Source organism: Pinus tabuliformis, chromosome 2_1 (genome assembly GCF_031772625.1).
Source record: "Pinus tabuliformis cultivar Carrire ecotype Pingquan chromosome 2_1, CPIR1, whole genome shotgun sequence".
Lineage (NCBI taxonomy): Eukaryota > Viridiplantae > Streptophyta > Pinopsida > Pinales > Pinaceae > Pinus > Pinus tabuliformis.
The window spans coordinates 894,952,593-894,972,268 of record NC_142299.1 but is presented as its reverse complement, the minus strand read 5'-3'; the positions used below and the strand labels follow the sequence as shown (position 1 = coordinate 894,972,268).

Below are 19,676 nucleotides of genomic sequence, written 5' to 3'. Positions count from 1 at the left end.
TAAACACAGAAGCGGAGCTGGAAGAGCCGAGGAACAAATAAACCCTGAGTCGACCAAAATGAGTTTTATATGATGACTTAAACCCTTGGAAACATTCCAACCCTCCGATCCAAGAGAGCCATCGTGACCGTCCATCCAAGGCGGGAAAGCAAAGCGGGAACGCCGAGAAAGCTGTGACCGAGGTGTCACATGGCTGAAGGGACGAGCCATGCCACCTGCCGTGGTGTGGACCAAAGACATTAAGGCGACGGGTGAGTTGGCACCTGCAGAGACTGCGGCCGGACCAACAAACCCCGCGCCGCATTAATACAACTGCATAGTAGGGTAGACTAACGGCTGTCCATGCCTGTTTAAACTCATATGACAGCGTAAAACATATAGCATAACATTTGTATACAAGTTATAACGATGACAAGATGTTAAGCCAGCTAGCTGTACAAATCATGGTATAAATTATGTGCACAAAATATGTTTCCATACGCTATGTAGTTGGGCATGTAGTCATGTCTAGTACGTAAATCATATTGGTAATATATTCTGTATATGGTTATACATTGGAAATTTTTTTTTGTGTGTATTGATAAAAGGGTGTGACACCAAATCTCACAGCCATATAAGATAACAGGAGTGACTAAAGTTTCAAAGAGGAACTTCTTTTTATCCCACATTACGAGGTTTGCTGTTTTACAATTATTTTCAAGACTAAAATAAGCTTTCCACTCCCTATTAATCATTTTCTCAATGCTATGGTTCCAGTTGAGCTTGTGATGAATATCAATTCTTAGGAAATTGTAAGAATACACTTCCTCCAAGTTATTATTGTCATACATAAAATTAGTGTAAGTGTCCTTCTTGGATTTGATAATTATAACTTTTGTTTTAACAATGTTAACAGTCATACCCATGGTAGAGCAGAAATCCTTAAGAAGCCTGAGTTGCCTATCAAGATCAAATGGGCACCTTGCCAAAAGAACAATATCGTCAGCATAGAGAAGAAGGATGACGACTATCCCAGCTAAGATCGTGCCATCACATCTTGCTTCCTCTAAATGGCCTTCAAGCTTATTGATGTAAATGCCAAATAGGGTAGGGGAGAGGGGGCAACCTTGTTTAACTCCGATGTTACACTTAATATCTTTTGACCATCCCTCATTGCTCTTTAGTTTGGCAATTACATTCTCGTATAGCCTTATAGCTGCAGCTCTCAACTCGAGAGGAATCTTTAGCTCTTCTAATCTATTCCAAAAGTTCTATACTTACAATTAACCTTTATTAAACAAAAGTGTATTTCTAACGAAGCATGATAACTAATTAAAACATTCTTTAATAAGTATATGTTAGAAATTTAAAAAAATTAAAAATTAAAATTCCTAGGCGTAAATTTTAATTTGCATAATTAAAAAGTAAATATTTTATGTTTAAATTTTACTTATATAGTTATTAAATAATCATAATTAAAATTTTACTTTTAAAAGTATAAATTAAAATTATTTTTTATGTAATATATTGAATAAAAAATATTAAAAAAATAGAAATTAGGTTTCAAATTTTATTTCATTATAAGTTTAAAATAAAATCTTACTTTTAATAGTATAAATTAAAATCCATTTTTATGTAATATAATAAAAATTATTAAAAAATAAAAATTAAATTTTCAGTTTTAAAATTAAATTAATATTTAAAAATATTGATTTACAAATTATTATTATACTGGGGGCAAGTAGGTATGGTATAATGCATTAAGTGTGGTTGCATGTAGTACTGTTGGTATAACGCGTGCAGGAGCATGGCATAACAACGCATTTAGTGCGGATGCATGTAGTGTGGTTGGTATAAGGCGTGCGGTAGCATGGTATAATTTATTCAAATTTGAATTCTGGGTTTATATATATATATATATATATATATAATTTATTTATTTGGGTGATTAGTTGAGATTTTATTATGGATTTTTTAATAATTTCTATTTCTAATTACTAATTTTTTGTTTTTTATTTGATTTTTTGATTTTTTTCTTTTATTTCTATTTTCATGAATTATAATTTTTTCACACTATTTTCAATTTAAGTTATTGTTATATTAAAAATATATTTTAATATATATACACACACATGTAAATATATGCATGTTAATATAAACAATATTAGTTAATTACATTTCTTAATTTCTGGTGATGGTATTCAATAATACAATATTTATTAGTTATTTTTATTTATGTGATGAAATCTTTGATTTTGTTATCTTTTTATTTAATTAAACTATATTTAAACTAAGTGAACTAGCTACTATGCAGCCCTTGTTAAAATATTGATTATAAATTATTATTAAAATATTGATTACAATTAATATTATAATAGGGTTATTTAATTATTATAAATTTTGGAGTTTTTATTAAAATTTACCAAAACACTTTTTGGTAAAAATCTCGATCTTTGTTTTTTATTTTTAAAATGTGTTTTTAATAGTACTCTGAAAATTCTTTTGAGTACTCAAATTATGTAAAATTTATAACTAAAATATGTGATTTCAATAAATCCCTATAACTTTTAAACAAATTCTATCAATATATTCTGAAAAAACACTCAAAAATATATATCTAAACTACTTCCATTGTATTTTTTATAATTCTGTCCAAAAACATTGGCCAAAAACTTACCACTCCCACTCACAATATAAAAAAAATATATTAATTATTAAATAAACATGCGAATAAAAGAATACATCAATCAACCCTAAAAGGATATAGTAATAGATATAGACATTCTTGATATTGATGGATTTGATCTTATATAGTGTTGTATTTTCTGGATGACATGAATATGGAATAGAATCAGAAAAAAAATACTCATGTAAAAATGGCATTGGGCTGCATAATAAGTTGCATATAAACACTCTTAGTTATGGGTTTTATGGGAGTTCACAGATTACAGAGTTTAACATTGACCTAAAAGCTTTATCACTCCCACACACAATATCAAAAAGTATATCAATTATTAAATAAACATGGGATTAAAAGAATACATTAATCAACCCTAAAAGATATAGAAATAGATATAAACATTCTTGATATTGATGGAAAAAGTTCAATAAATTCACAGTTGACGGAACTGTAATACCCTATCTGTTTATCAGGCTGAATATCCAAAAGAAGAAAGAATATTATATAAATATAATATGCAAGCTTATAAATTCAGAGTGCATGGAGCTGTAATACCCTCTGATTTATTTATCAGTATTATACTGACGGTCTGCGATAATTAATTAATCGCCAGGGCAATCGACGGAAGTGACTGAAAGTGGGTAGATGAAACTGTTGGCATACACAAACGATACAGTATCTCCCGCCGCCAAAGTCCCGCCGTCGTTCACCAAGCAGTCGTCGTACGCTAAGCGCCTGAATGTGCTAGGGTTTACCTCTATCGTCGACGCGAAGGAGCCGCACCTGATGTGGATATTGCTTATTGTGCACCCAGTGATGCATGTGTTTATAATTTGTACAGCAAATGCAGGCATACCGTCTGGAAATGAGTAAATAGGACTTTCAGTCACCGAAATATCTCTGGGCGAGCACTCTTGACCAAGTGCGATTTCGTTCGATTTGAAGTAGACCAAAGTTTGAAACAGGAAATTTCTAATTTTTCTAATTTTTGGTAGCGCAGAAAAGCGAAAAAACTAGTGAAAAGTTTGTCGCTCAGAAATGGGAAAAGGCACGTGAACAATTCTAATTTTTCGTAGCTCAGCAATCGGAAAAAGCACGTAAAGCACGTAACCACGGAATTAGGGAAAAAAATCCATTCTTGACTCTTCTAAAGCGAGGTGGAATTAGTTATACATTGCCTTACATTTATTTTAATTTAATTTTCATGTCAAATCTTTTATTTTAATTTAATTTTCCTGTCAGAATGATTTTAATAAATGTTAATTTTATAAAGTTAACATTATAAATGATTAATAATTTTATAATTGGTTTAAAACTTTTATAAAAAGTTTAAAATGCTTATAACATGTTTAAATAAAACATTTAAAGTGTTTAAATAAATTTAGTAAATATAATAAACTCTTAAAACATTTTTAAAAATGTTATAAAACACTTTTAAATATTTTAAAACATTTTAAAACACTTTTAAATATTTTAAAACATTTTATAATATATTATTCTAGATTTATTTTAATTTGGGATTATCTTAATTTAGAATTTGGTAGATTCATAATTAAGATAAATATAAACATGTTTAATTACTAATTATAATTATAAATTTATTTTTTCTATTACCTGATAAAGAGAAAAGATTTTAATTAATAACTCTAATTATTCTAATTTTTATTTTGTTTTATTTTTTCTTTTATTCTATGCTTAATATAATAGAACATGACACCATCTCTTCCATATTAAAGTGGACAATGCCTCTAAATGCAATGCAATAAATATATATAATATCTCATTTTTAAAATGTTTTATTATTATTTTTTTATTTACATCATAAAACATAACACTAAACACATTTTACCTATTAAATTGATTTTTATTTTATTTGTGTTTTTGTTTATTGATTAATATTAATTAATCATTTTTTTCCTGTCGTAACTTATTTGGTTTTTTCATTTAATTTCAAATTCCAATTTTTATCGTTATTATAACTCTTCTATCTTCTTCTTCTCTGAAAAGTCTCGCAAAAATATTAAAAAAACTATAAACAAATAAATAGTTACGCCGTAAGGCGTTCCCTCTGAGAAAGACATCCCTAAAATGTGACGTGTGCGATTCTGAGCCATTGATTCTTGTGTTAGACGATTGGAGTGTTTTCTGCCTTTGATTTAATCTGTTTTTTTCATAGAATGATTTAATCTGTTTTTTCCCTACAGCTGGAAGACAGAGAGGGAGGATCTGACAATGGACCATGAAACGCTAACTATTCTACCTCCAGAATGATTTAATCTGTTTTTTCCCTACAGCTGGAAGACAGAGAGGGAGGATCTGACAATGGACCATGAAACGCTAACTATTCTACCTCCAGCCGATGAAGTGCCTGACCTAATAACGCATGTTATTCAGTTTGTGTTTATCATAATAGGATGGTTCATCATTTCAATCAGATGGTTGATGAGTGTTATGTATTTTCCAAGAGATCTGCGGTCCTTGCTTCACTGGGAAGATTTTTGGACAAGTAATATTGTTGGGCTGAAAGCTGATCTGAATGCACGCTACAGAGAACAATTGTTTCGAGACAGAAGACTTCCTAAAAGAGCCGTACAAGAAAATGGCATTATGAGCTCAATCATAGCGATTCGGCTACTTTGCTTCTTCCTCACCATGGTATTCTGGCTGCAGAAACTCATGGTCTTACTCAGAAAAGCTTGTTGGTGTCTTTCTGAGATCGTATTCCGAATGATTCGGCCTGTATTATTCGGCCGTGAAATGAATGCGTTGCTGTCTGGCTCTAACGGCTCACCAGCCGATAAAAATCCATCTTCCAATCGTTCGCCGACAGGTGAAAATCCATTTTTCAAGTACCAGGAAGCTTTGGAGATCATAAGAATGCCAGGAGAAACCGCGTACAGCTTGTGGATAGCGAATAAATCGGCATTTAAGAAAGTGGAGAAGCATATGAAGAAAGGGTTTAAAAAGGGCAAAGACAGTTCTCAATTGATCAAGTTAAAGGAACATAGAACAGGGGACCCTCACAGTGAAGCTGCGGTCTCTGTAAAAGAAGAAGAGTATTTCCAGCAGCTTGGGAAAATGTCGTGGAAGATGAAAGCAGTTTCATTGATCCGTTTTATGATCTTTTATTATGAGGACTGTGTGTGTACAGATATTGATGATGCTATCCAAGCTTACTGTCAAGCATGGCCCCTCATGAATATCGTTGACACCTCAAATCCTGAAGCCAATTTGGTGAGTCAAGCAGCAGACGAAGAATTCGACGCCATTGAAGACATTTGGAAGAAGCATATGAAGTCTATTGGAAATCCTAAATACAGTCACTCCAAACAGCAACTGTCAGAACTAGTCGAAGGGAAGATGAAGAAGGGCCAACTTTGCCAAGTTTGTGAAGAACTAGGGGATCTGAAACTACTTTCAGATGAACAGGAAAGGAAGGCGAGAAAAGACACCAAATACAGGGACAGATTTCACGACAACAAGGAATGGATGAAGAGTGCAGCTGCAAAAAGCAGCCTGTACAAAACAAGGAAAGCATTGGGTCTTGATAGAGCTCACTCAATGGGTAGGTTAAAGAGCTTACTGGCCAATGTTATTTTCGGTTGCATTGATGTGGAGGTAGACAAGGCAATCATAAAAAATTGCGATAAGTGGGCACAGGAAGGAAATGAAATCGACATCTACGAGGTAGCATTTGTAGCTGGCATAGCTGAGGCCGTGAAGGTACAATCTTAATGCCTGGTATTACAATGAAAATTATTTATATATATATATATATTTTTTAATGTTTACGAAGTTAAAAATATTTTATGGTATAGATTATTTTTTTATTTGGTTTATGTATTTTGTATTTTTTTTGTTAAGTTGTGTAATAAACAAATGTTTTTAGCTTTTGGACAAACTTTTTACTAAATAGGTTGTTCTAAGAGTTAGCAGCCAAAATATCTGCATAAAGTTCTGTGTTGTCTTTGAAAACCTCACATTCTAAAATAAAATGATTTTTACTTTCCATCTTTAAGGAATAACAAAAATACACGAACGAACTTGGAGTCGCATCGATACTACGTCCTTGCCATTAGTCCTCCGATGTTGTTGGTTACTCTAATAATGAGCGTATACACCACCCATATGAGAGGTATGCCCTTGCACCCTCCACTTCCATAGTTTAGAGGAAGGAGAAATACTGAATATTCTGCTTATGCTGTGGATTTCTACGATCGTCGCAATCGGGAGCATTATTATTTCACTCTTTCTGTGTGATCGCGGGAGGTATCGTTGCTAATGCGGGGCGTATGATCGAGGGCGTTAATCAGGAGCAACCTCGCATGCTGGGACTCAGGGGCGATGCACCCCTATATCACAACTAAATTGATTACATTAATTTTTAATGAACAATAATAATTTTGACTCTCCAAAAAATATTTAACCTATGTACACTTTTTATTTATGTATCAACAAAACTATAAATGAATAAATATTCAATAAATTGGTGATTTGTATAATGTGTGGAGTGGCAACTTAATTTTTGTTTTGTTTGATGTGTAGACTGACATTGGTGACTTACAAATCAAAGTTGACGAGACCCCGGAGGAAGGCAGTCAAATTTTCGGCTATCCTGACGAGATAATTGAGATTCCAGAACGTTAGTAAGAATAAATATTATCATGATTAGTATTTTTTTCATGTATCATCTATCTGATATATCAGTGTGTCATTGGCCGTATGTTTTATGGTTTTACTTTTGTCTATCTCTTCTAAATTTCGGAACAGCACTGGGCTCATTGACTGTTCATATACTGTATTTTGTGTGGTATGGGTTTTTCGGATTCAGAAGCATGATATGCTTTCTCAAATAAACTGTATGATGAACTTGACATGTATTCTGATCATATATTATGTTTTTCATCTACTCTGATTATTATGTTTCATTTTATATATATATGATTCACCATTTCTAAAACCTTTTAAACATTTAGATGGTACAGGTTTTTATGGCATATATTAATGTTTTTATCCGGATAAAAAAATGTTGAATTTAATGGAATAGTTAGCATTTATGATATTCTGAGGGAGGATCTGTTGATTCATAGGTTTTAGAGCTGATGAGTGCATCTTTTTTTTTTTCAATAAGAAAGAACCCACATATTTTCATTATCAAAAATTAGTTACATATTCAATATTTTTTATGTCATCCCCATACATCTTTGATCCCTTTATTATGCCCCTGAAAATTATATCTTATTTCATCATTACATATAAATAATATATAAATTCAAAAGATCTACCTTTTCATCTTTATCGATCTTCTTAATCTATCTTACCTTGGTTGATCCTATTTAAAATATCTAAAATTTTTCTTCACAAAAAGAGAAAATAATCTTTTTAAGTATCAACAATATAAAACAATAGTTTATATAAATTGCCTATGAAGATCCTTTAGATTTTTACACTTCTAATCTTTGAAATGTTTCATTATCAAAAGCAGAGTAACTAATCATACCCAATAATCCACAACATCCATCCTTAGATAGGAGATTTTCCACACATTTTTTCTCCTTGTAGATGAGTGTGAAGGATAATCCCTAAAAAGACTTGATTAATGTTCTAATCCATTCCATCCAATGAGTAAGTTATGTAAAAAGGACATTAGTCAGCAAAATGAACATGTTAGCATTGCTTTGCAAAACAATCATGCAGGGCTTCTATCTGATTCTCTACAAAGTGTCTCTACAAATGCATGAACAACATTTCCTGAAATCAAGTTGAGTATAAGAAGAAATTATACAAGTGAAAAAAGAATAGACCAAGGTGCAATTGATCTAAAACATGACAAAAGTGTTGGAAATATCTATGATATTTTGGAAGAATTATTTGACATAACAAAGATTACCAGTGAAGAGGATGGTGAAGAAGTGGGTAAATGGGTTCCCTTTTCCAGCATGAGACATCTTTCCAAAGAGCTTATGGCAAAAGAACAAAAAACACTCTACATCTTGTTCCAGTTGGACATACTATTGAACTATGGGATATAATCAATTGTAACATATTACACACTATCAACAAGGTTGTTTTTCAGAATGACCTGAAATGGAAGCATCTTGAAACTGTAATTAAGTCACACATCCCACGCTTTTAGTCACTTATCAACAGAACAATTGTTGAAATCATACCAGAATCAAGTCACCTCAGAAAGCTGATTGTTATATATGTTCGAAGACAACTAGAGATTTGTCGGGATTTTGACTAGATATTCAAAGCCCACCCGAATGGAGTGGGCCTAGGTGGGGAGTACACTGCCTTTGTTGGATTAGAAGAGCATATACGTCTCGTTGCAATTTTCATATTTAAAGAGGAGGAAATTGATCTCCTACGCACATTCTTTCCCACATGTGAGGACACATTCTTTAGTTATCTATGAAAACTTAATTGTTTAGACATTGAGATATATGCAATACTATAGAGTTCCATTGTTTTTCCTAAGATACCCCTTCGGAGAGTCGAGGGCTCAATTGTAGTTTTACAATTATTGGAATATCAATTGCATTTCAGATTGGAGATGGGATCAAGGCTTTAAAGGCATGACATGATAAGTGACATGATAAGGTTCATGTTGGTTGTTACATTTCAGAAACAACAATTGGACCAATGGATCAACTTATCTCTAGAGATATTGACCAAAACAAATTTGTGCATGAGTTCAAGCTAGCTTTCTTGGAGGATTAAGAGAAATGATGAAGTTGCAACCATTCATATTCAAACATCACCATAAATTGGATGTTTTGATAAATACATTTCTAAGAAAATATCTTCCAGGGGATGACAAGAAAGAAGATTCTAGGGCCACTAAATTAGGTCACATGCACTCATCATTTCAATTTTTTTCTTTCCAGTGATTCTTAATCCTCTTCACTCAATATTACCAGTAGTCTCCACAAGAACACAAGCTGAATATGACTACTGATAAATCTGTTTTGCTGAAACCACACCTAGAATCCAACACCCCATTAGTGCAATGTGTTGTTTATTGAATTTATAGGGTTGATTTTTGAACTACAATGTTGATTCATAGGTTTTAGAGCTGATGAGTGCATCCTTTTTTTTTTCAATAAGAAAGAATCCACATATTTTCATTATCAAAAATTAGTTACATATTCAATATTTTTTATGTCATCCCCATACATCTTTGATCCCTTTATTATGCCCCTGAAAATTATATCTTATTTCATCATTACATATAAATAATATATAAATTCAAAAGATCTACCTTTTCATCTTTATCGATCTTCCTAATCTATCTTACCTTGGTTGATCCTATTTAAAATATCTAAAAGTTTTCTTCACAAAAAGGGAAAATAATCTTTTTAAGTATCAACAATATAAAACAATAGTTTATATAAATTGTCTATGAAGATCCTTTAGATTTTTATACTTCTAATCTTTGAAATGTTTCATTATCAAAAGCAGAGTAACTAATCATACCCAATAATCCACAACATCCATCCTTAGATAGGAGATTTTCCACACATTTTTTCTCCTTGTAGATGAGTGTGAAGGATAATTCCTAAAAAGACTTGATTAATGTTCTAATCCATTCCATCCAATGAGTAAGTTATGTAAAAAGGACATTAGTCAGCAAAATGAACATGTTAGCATTGCTTTGCAAAACAATCGTGCAGGGCTTCTATCTGATTCTCTACAAAGTGTCTCTACAAATGCATGAACAACATTTCCTGAAAACAAGTTGAGTATAAGAAGAAATTATACAAGTGAAAAAAGAATAGACCAAGGTGCAATTGATCTAAAACATGACAAAAGTGTTGGAAATATCTATGAGATTTTGGAAGAATTATTTGACATAACAAAGATTACCAGTGAGGAGGATGGTGAAGAAGTGGGTAAATGGGTTCCCTTTTCCAGCATGAGACATCTTTCCAAAGAGCTTATGGCAAAAGAACAAAAAACACTCTACATCTTGTTCCAGTTGGACATACTGTTGAACTATGGGATATAATCAATTGTAACATATTACACACTCTCAACAAGGTTGTTTTTCAGAATGACCTGAAATGGAAGCATCTTAAAATTGTAATTAAGTCACGCATCCCACGCTTTCAGTCACTTATCAACAAAACAATTGTTGAAATCATACCAGAATCAAGTCACCTCAGAAAGCTGATTTTTATATATGTTCGAAGACAACTAGAGATTTGTCGGGCTTTTGACTAGATATTCAAAGCCCACCCAAATGGAGTGGGCCTAGGTGGGGAGTACACTGCCTTTGTTGGATTAGAAGAGCATATACGTCGCGTTGCTATTTTCGTATTTAAAGAGGAGGAAATTGATCTCCTACGCACATTCTTTCCCACATGTGAGGACACATTCTTTAGTTATCTATGAAAACTTAATTGTTTAGACATTGAGATATATGCAATACTATAGAGTTCCATTGTTTTTCCTAAGATACCCCTTCGGAGAGTCGAGGGCTCAATTGTAGTTTTACAATTATTGGAAACACCATTTGTGAATTTGATCAATTATGCATCATTGGTTTCTACATATTTTGTAAGGTATAGGTGTGTTGCTTCCGAATTATAAGCTTTTTTTTTGGACTCCACCATGTTCAAGGCACTGTTGGAGTGATCAATGCATCAAAATATTGTTACCTAGAAGGATTTGATGCAATCAACAATGTTGATGTTGGGAAATGATTTGGAATACCTCTTTGAGGGACACACTGTCACGCTTTTGTTAGGTTATTTGTGGGACTTAATGAAATCACAGATAGGGCACTTCCTAGATTTGATGGCACGAGTGTTGAAATCTGTATGCTCGTTGAAATCTAGAGGAGGTCTGTGACACTGATTGGCATTGATATTGTTAAGCATTTCTAGCAGCATGTCACACTATGTTACACAAGACTGTTGTCGACTTTTTGTCATTGATGGGACTTCATTTTTTCTTTTACTTTAAAGAAAACGTACAAGGCTTAGGAAGCAGTTAACATGAAATTACTGGAAAATACCTTCATTCTACCCAAGAGATAGTAATTAATGGATCAAATGCAACAAATCTTCAGGCTATCTCCTATGGCAAGTTTGGTTCACCTCAAGATGAGTCAATTGATATTATCGTGAATGGGCATCCAAAAGGACATGGAGAGAGACTCCATGGCAAGTTTGGTTCACCTCAAGATGAGTCAATTGATATTATCGTGAATGGGCATCCAAAAGGACATGGAGAGAGACTCCATGATTCAAGAAAGGAAAAATCCTTAAATATATTCAAATAAAAGTTTGGAACACAAGGAACCAAAGTTAATATTCTATGGTAAATGCTCTAGAATTTTTGTCCTTGGAATATCAATTGTATTTCATACTAGAGATGGATCAAGGCTTTAAAGGCATGACATGATAAGGTTCGTGTGGATGCATTCTACAATACGACTGAAACTACTTTTGAAGGAATGAAAAATATCGTTTGATATTTCACAACATCCAAGACTAGTCGAGCTTTTTCTAAATAATCCAAAAATTGCTTCAGATGTGTTACATGAGATATCATGGGAAAAGCTTGGTTGTTACATTTCAGAAACAACAATTGGATGAATGGATCAATTTATCAACCATTCATATTCAAACTTCACCATAAATTGGATGTTTTGATAAATACATTTCTAAGAAAATATCCTCTATGGGATGACAAGAAAGAAGATTCTAAGGCCACCAAATTAGGTCACATGCATTCATCATTTCAATTTTTTTCTTTACAGTGATTCTTAGTCCTCTTCACTCAATATTACCTGTAGTATCCACAAGAACACAAGCTGAAAGATAAATGTGGCCTATATGACTACTGATAAATCTGTTTTGTTGAAACCACACCTAGAATCCAACACCCCATTAGTGCAATGTGTTTTTTATTGAATTTATAGGGTTGATTTGTGAAATACATTGTTGATTCATAGGTTTTAGAGCTTCTAAGTGCATCTTTTTTTTCAATAGGAACAAAACCCACATATTTTCGTTATCAAAAATTAGTTGCATATTCAATATTTTTTATGTCATCCTCATACATCTTTGATCCATTTATTATGCTCATAAAAATTATATCTTATTTCATCATTACATATAAATAATATATAAATTCAAAAGATCTACCTTTCCATCTTTATCGATATTCCTAATCTATCTTACCTTGATTGATCCTATTTAAAATATCTAAGAATTTTCTTCACAAAAAGAGAAAATAATCTTTTTAAGTATCAATAATATCAAACAATAGTTCATAGAAATTTTCTACGAAGATCCTTTAGTTTTTCATACTTCTAATCTTTGAAATATTTCATTATCAAAAGCAGAGTAATTAATCATACCCAATAATCCACAACGTCCATCCTTAGATAGGCGATTTTCCACACATTTTTTCTCCTTGTAGATGAGTGAGAAGGATAATCTCTAAAAAGACTTGATTAATCTTCTAATACATTCCATCCAGTGAGTAAGTTATGGAAAGAAGAAATTAGTCAGCAAAATGAACATGTTGGCATTGTTTTGCAAAGCAATCATGCAGGGCTTGTGTTTGATTCTCTACAAAGTGTCTCTACAGATGCATGAACACCATTTTCTACAATCAAGTTGAGTATTAGAAGAAAATATACAAGTGAAAAAAGAATAGACCAAGGTGCAATTGATCTAAAACATGACAAATGACAAAAGTGTTGGAAATATCTGTGAGATTTTGGAGGAATTATTTGACATAACAAAGATTAACAGTGACGAGGATGGTGAAGAAGTGGGCAAATGGGTTCCCTTTTCCAGCATGAAACATATTTCCAAAGAACTTATGGTAGAAGAATAAAAAACACTCTACATCTTGTTCCAGTTTGACATATTGTTGAACTATGGGATATAATTGGTCACAACATATTACACACTATCAACAAGGTTGCTTTTCAAAATGACCTGAAATGGAAGCATTTGAGGCTGTAATTAATTCATGCATCCCACGCCTTCAGTCACTTATCAACAAAACAATTGCTGAAATCATACCAGAATCAAGTCACCTCAGAAAGCTGATTGTTATATATGTTGGAAGAAAACTAGAGATTTGTCAGGCTTTCGACCAGATATTCAAATCCCACCCCAATGGAGTGCGCCTAGGTGGGGAGTAGAGTGTCTTTGTTGGATTAGAAGAGCATATACATCTCGTTGCAATTTTCAAATTTAAAGAGCAGGAAATTGATCTCCTATACATTCTTTCCCACATGTGAGGACAAATTCTTTAGTTATCTGTGAGAACTTAATTGTTTAGACATTGAGATATATGCAATACTATAGAGTTCCATTGTTTTTCCTAAGATACCCCTTCGAAGAGTCGAGGGCTCAATTGCAGTTTTACAATTATTGGAAACACCATTTGTGAATTTGATCAATTATGCATCATTGGTTTCTACATATGCTGTAAGGCATAGGTGTGTTGCTTCGGAATTCTAAGCTCTTTTTCTAGACTCCACCATGTTCAAGGCCCTGTTGGAGTGATCAATGCATCAAAATACTGTTGCCTAGAAGGATTTAATGCAATCAACGTTGTTGATGTTGGGAAATGATTTGGAATAACTCTTTGAGGGACACACTGTTAGGCTTTTGTCAAGTTATTCATGGGACTTGATGAAATTACAAATAGGGCACTTCCTAGATTTGATGGCACGGGTGTTGAAATTTGTATGCTCGCTGAAATTTTGAGGAGGTCTGGGACACTGATTGGCACTGATATTGTTAAGCATCGTCTAGTAGCATGTCACACTATGTTACAAAAGACTGTGGTCGACTTTTTGTCAATGATGGGACTTCAGTTTTTCTTTTACTTTAATGAAAACGTATGGGGCTATTAGGCAGTAGTTAACATGAAACTACTGGAAAATACCTTCATTCTACCCAAGAGACAGTAATTAATGGATCAAATGCAACAAATCCTCAGGCTATCTGGATGTTTTGATAAATACATTTCTAAGAAAATATCTTCTAGGAGATGACAAGGAAGAAGATTTTAGGGCCACTAAATTAGGTCACATGCACTCATCATTTCAATTTTTTTCTTTCCACTGATTCTTAATACTCTTCACTCAATATTACGAGTAGTCTCCACAAGAACACAAGTCAAAAGATAAATGTGGCATATATGACTACTGATGAATCTATTTTGCTGAAACCACACCTAGAATCCAACATCCCATTAGTGCAATGTGTTGTTTATTGAATTTATAGGGTTGATTTGTTATATTTTTACACTTCTAATCTTTGAAATGTTTCATTATCAAAAGCAGAGTAACTAATCATACCCAATAATCCACAACATCCATCCTTAGATAGGAGATTTTCCACACATTTTTTCTCCTTGTAGATGAGTGTGAAGGATAATCCCTAAAAAGACTTGATTAATGTTCTAATCCATTCCATCCAATGAGTAAGTTATGTAAAAAGGACATTAGTCAGCAAAATGAACATGTTAGCATTGCTTTGCAAAACAATCATGCAGGGCTTCTATCTGATTCTCTACAAAGTGTCTCTACAAATGCATGAACAACATTTCCTGAAATCAAGTTGAGTATAAGAAGAAATTATACAAGTGAAAAAAGAATAGACCAAGGTGCAATTGATCTAAAACATGACAAAAGTGTTGGAAATATCTATGAGATTTTGGAAGAATTATTTGACATAACAAAGATTAGCAGTGAAGAGGATGGTGAAGAAGTGGGTAAATGGGTTCCCTTTCCGAGCATGAGACATCTTTCCAAAGAGCTTATGGCAAAAGAACAAAAAACACTCTACATCTTGTTCCAGTTGGACATACTATTGAACTATGGGATATAATCAATTGTAACATATTACACACTATCAACAAGGTTGTTTTTCAGAATGACCTGAAATGGAAGCATCTTGAAACTGTAATTAAGTCACGCATCCCACGCTTTCAGTCACTTATCAACAAAACAATTGTTGAAATCATACCAGAATCAAGTCACCTCAGAAAGCTGATTGTTATATATGTTCGAAGACAACTAGAGATTTGTCGGGATTTTGACTAGATATTCAAAGCCCACCCGAATGGAGTGGGCCTAGGTGGGGAGTACACTGCCTTTGTTGGATTAGAAGAGCATATATGTCTCGTTGCAATTTTCATATTTAAAGAGGAGGAAATTGATCTCCTACGCACATTCTTTCCCACATGTGAGGACACATTCTTTAGTTATCTATGAAAACTTAATTGTTTAGACATTGAGATATATGCAATACTATAGAGTTCCATTGTTTTTCCTAAGATACCCCTTCGGAGAGTCGAGGGCTCAATTGTAGTTTTACAATTATTGGAATATCAATTGCATTTCAGATTGGAGATGGGATCAAGGCTTTAAAGGCATGACATGATAAGTGACATGATAAGGTTCATGTTGGTTGTTACATTTCAGAAACAACAATTGGACCAATGGATCAACTTATCTCTAGAGATATTGACCAAAACAAATTTGTGCATGAGTTCAAGCTAGCTTTCTTGGAGGATTAAGAGAAATGATGAAGTTGCAACCATTCATATTCAAACATCACCATAAATTGGATGTTTTGATAAATACATTTCTAAGAAAATATCTTCCAGGGGATGACAAGAAAGAAGATTCTAGGGCCACTAAATTAGGTCACATGCACTCATCATTTCAATTTTTTTCTTTCCAGTGATTCTTAATCCTCTTCACTCAATATTACCAGTAGTCTCCACAAGAACACAAGCTAAATATGACTACTGATAAATCTGTTTTGCTGAAACCACACCTAGAATCCAACACCCCATTAGTGCAATGTGTTGTTTATTGAATTTATAGGGTTGATTTTTGAACTACATTGTTGATTCATAGGTTTTAGAGCTGATGAGTGCATCCTTTTTTTTTTCAATAAGAAAGAATCCACATATTTTCATTATCAAAAATTAGTTACATATTCAATATTTTTTATGTCATCCCCATACATCTTTGATCCCTTTATTATGCCCCTGAAAATTATATCTTATTTCATCATTACATATAAATAATATATAAATTCAAAAGATCTACCTTTTCATCTTTATCGATCTTCCTAATCTATCTTACCTTGGTTGATCCTATTTAAAATATCTAAATGTTTTCTTCACACAAAGAGAAAATAATCTTTTTAAGTATTAACAATATAAAACAATAGTTTATATAAATTGTCTATGAAGATCCTTTAGATTTTTATACTTCTAATCTTTGAAATGTTTCATTATCAAAAGCAGAGTAACTAATCATACCCAATAATCCACAACATCCATCCTTAGATAGGATATTTTCCACACATTTTTTCTCCTTGTAGATGAGTGTGAAGGATAATCCCTAAAAAGACTTGATTAATGTTCTAATCCATTCCATCCAATGAGTAAGTTATGTAAAAAGGACATTAGTCAGCAAAATGAACATGTTAGCATTGCTTTGCAAAACAATCGTGCAGGGCTTCTATCTGATTCTCTACAAAGTGTCTCTACAAATGCATGAACAACATTTCCTGAAATCAAGTTGAGTATAAGAAGAAATTATACAAGTGAAAAAAGAATAGACCAAGGTGCAATTGATCTAAAACATGACAAAAGTGTTGGAAATATCTATGAGATTTTGGAAGAATTATTTGACATAACAAAGATTACCAGTGAAGAGGATGGTGAAGAAGTGGGTAAATGGGTTCCCTTTTCCAGCATGAGACATCTTTCCAAAGAGCTTATGGCAAAAGAACAAAAAACACTCTACATCTTGTTCCAGTTGGACATACTGTTGAACTATGGGATATAATCAATTGTAACATATTACACACTATCAACAAGGTTGTTTTTCAGAATGACCTGAAATGGAAGCATATTGAAACTGTAATTAAGTCACGCATCCCACGCTTTCAGTCACTTATCAACAAAACAATTGTTGAAATCATACCAGAATCAAGTCACCTCAGAAAGCTGATTTTTATATATGTTCGAAGACAACTAGAGATTTGTCGGGCTTTTGACTAGATATTCAAAGCCCACCTGAATGGAGTGGGCCTAGGTGGGGAGTACACTGCCTTTGTTGGATTAGAAGAGCATATACGTCTCGTTGCTATTTTCATATTTAAAGAGGAGGAAATTGATCTCCTACGTACATTCTTTCCCACATGTGAGGAAACATTCTTTAGTTATCTATGAAAACTTAATTGTTTAGACATTGAGATATATGCAATACTATAGAGTTCCATTGTTTTTCCTAAGATACCCCTTCGGAGAGTCGAGGGCTCAATTGTAGTTTTACAATTATTGGAAACACCATTTGTGAATTTGATCAATTATGCATCATTGGTTTCTACATATTTTGAAAGGTATAGGTGTGTTGCTTCCGAATTATAAGCTTTTTTTTTGGACTCCACCATGTTCAAGGCACTGTTGGAGTGATCAATGCATCAAAATATTGTTACCTAGAAGGATTTGATGCAATCAACAATGTTGATGTTGGGAAATGATTTGGAATACCTCTTTGAGGGACACACTGTCACGCTTTTGTTAGGTTATTTGTGGGACTTAATGAAATCACAGATAGGGCACTTCCTAGATTTGATGGCACGAGTGTTGAAATCTGTATGCTCGCTGAAATCTAGAGGAGGTCTGTGACACTGATTGGCATTGATATTGTTAAGCATTTCTAGCAGCATGTCACACTATGTTACACAAGACTGTTGTCGACTTTTTGTCATTGATGGGGCTTCATTTTTTCTTTTACTTTAAAGAAAACGTACAAGGCTTAGGAAGCAGTTAACATGAAATTACTGGAAAATACCTTCATTCTACCCAAGAGATAGTAATTAATGGATCAAATGCAACAAATCTTCAGGCTATCTCCTATGGCAAGTTTGGTTCACCTTAAGATGAGTCAATTGACATTATCGTGAATGGGCATCCAAAAGGACATGGAGAGAGACTCCATGATTCAAGAAAGGAAAAATCCTTAAATAAATTCAAATAAAAGTTTGGAACACAAGGAACCAAAGTTAATATTCTATGGTAAATGCTCTAGAATTTTTGTCCTTGGAATATCAATTGTATTTCATACTAGAGATGGATCAAGGCTTTAAAGGCATGACATGATAAGGTTCGTGTGGATGCATTCTACAATACGACTGAAACTACTTTTGAAGGAATGAAAAATATCGTTTGATATTTCACAACATCCAAGACTAGTCGAGCTTTTTCTAAATAATCCAAAAATTGCTTCAGATGTGTTACATGAGATATCATGGGAAAAGCTTGGTTGTTACATTTCAGAAACAACAATTGGATGAATGGATCAATTTATCAACCATTCATATTCAAACTTCACCATAAATTGGATGTTTTGATAAATACATTTCTAAGAAAATATCCTCTATGGGATGACAAGAAAGAAGATTCTAAGGCCACCAAATTAGGTCACATGCATTCATCATTTCAATTTTTTTCTTTACAGTGATTCTTAGTCCTCTTCACTCAATATTACCTGTAGTCTCCACAAGAACACAAGCTGAAAGATAAATGTGGCCTATATGACTACTGATAAATCTGTTTTGTTGAAACCACACCTAGAATCCAACACCCCATTAGTGCAATGTGTTTTTTATTGAATTTATAGGGTTGATTTGTGAAATACATTGCTGATTCATAGGTTTTAGAGCTTCTAAGTGCATCTTTTTTTTCAATAGGAAAAAACCCACATATTTTCGTTATCAAAAATTAGTTGCATATTCAATATGTTTTATGTCATCCTCATACATCTTTGATCCATTTATTATGCTCATAAAAATTATATCTTATTTCATCATTACATATAAATAATATATAAATTCAAAAGATCTACCTTTCCATCTTTATCGATATTCCTAATCTATCTTACCTTGATTGATCCTATTTAAAATATCTAAGAATTTTCTTCACAAAAAGAGAAAATAATCTTTTTAAGTAT

At 32.9% G+C, this 19,676-nt stretch overlaps 1 protein-coding gene across 1 annotated transcript; it reads left to right on the top strand.

The window, feature by feature from the left end:
* Positions 1-5,029: 5,029 nt before the first annotated feature.
* LOC149203529 (uncharacterized) lies at positions 5,030-7,556 on the top strand. The gene is made up of 2 exons (XM_089400203.1): positions 5,030-6,382; positions 7,205-7,556. The coding sequence occupies exons 1-2, from the start codon at positions 5,102-5,104 to the stop codon at positions 7,304-7,306; spliced, it is 1,383 nt and encodes a 460-aa protein (XP_089256329.1). The 5' UTR covers positions 5,030-5,101; the 3' UTR covers positions 7,307-7,556.
* Positions 7,557-19,676: the final 12,120 nt, after the last annotated feature.

Coding starts and splice junctions, on each gene's coding strand:
- LOC149203529 (XM_089400203.1), top strand. CDS start 5,102: ATGAGTGTTATGTATTTTCCAAGAGATCTGCGGTCCTTGCTTCACTGG. Junction 6,383..7,204: donor GCATAGCTGAGGCCGTGAAG/GTACAATCTTAA, acceptor TTTGATGTGTAG/ACTGACATTGGTGACTTACA.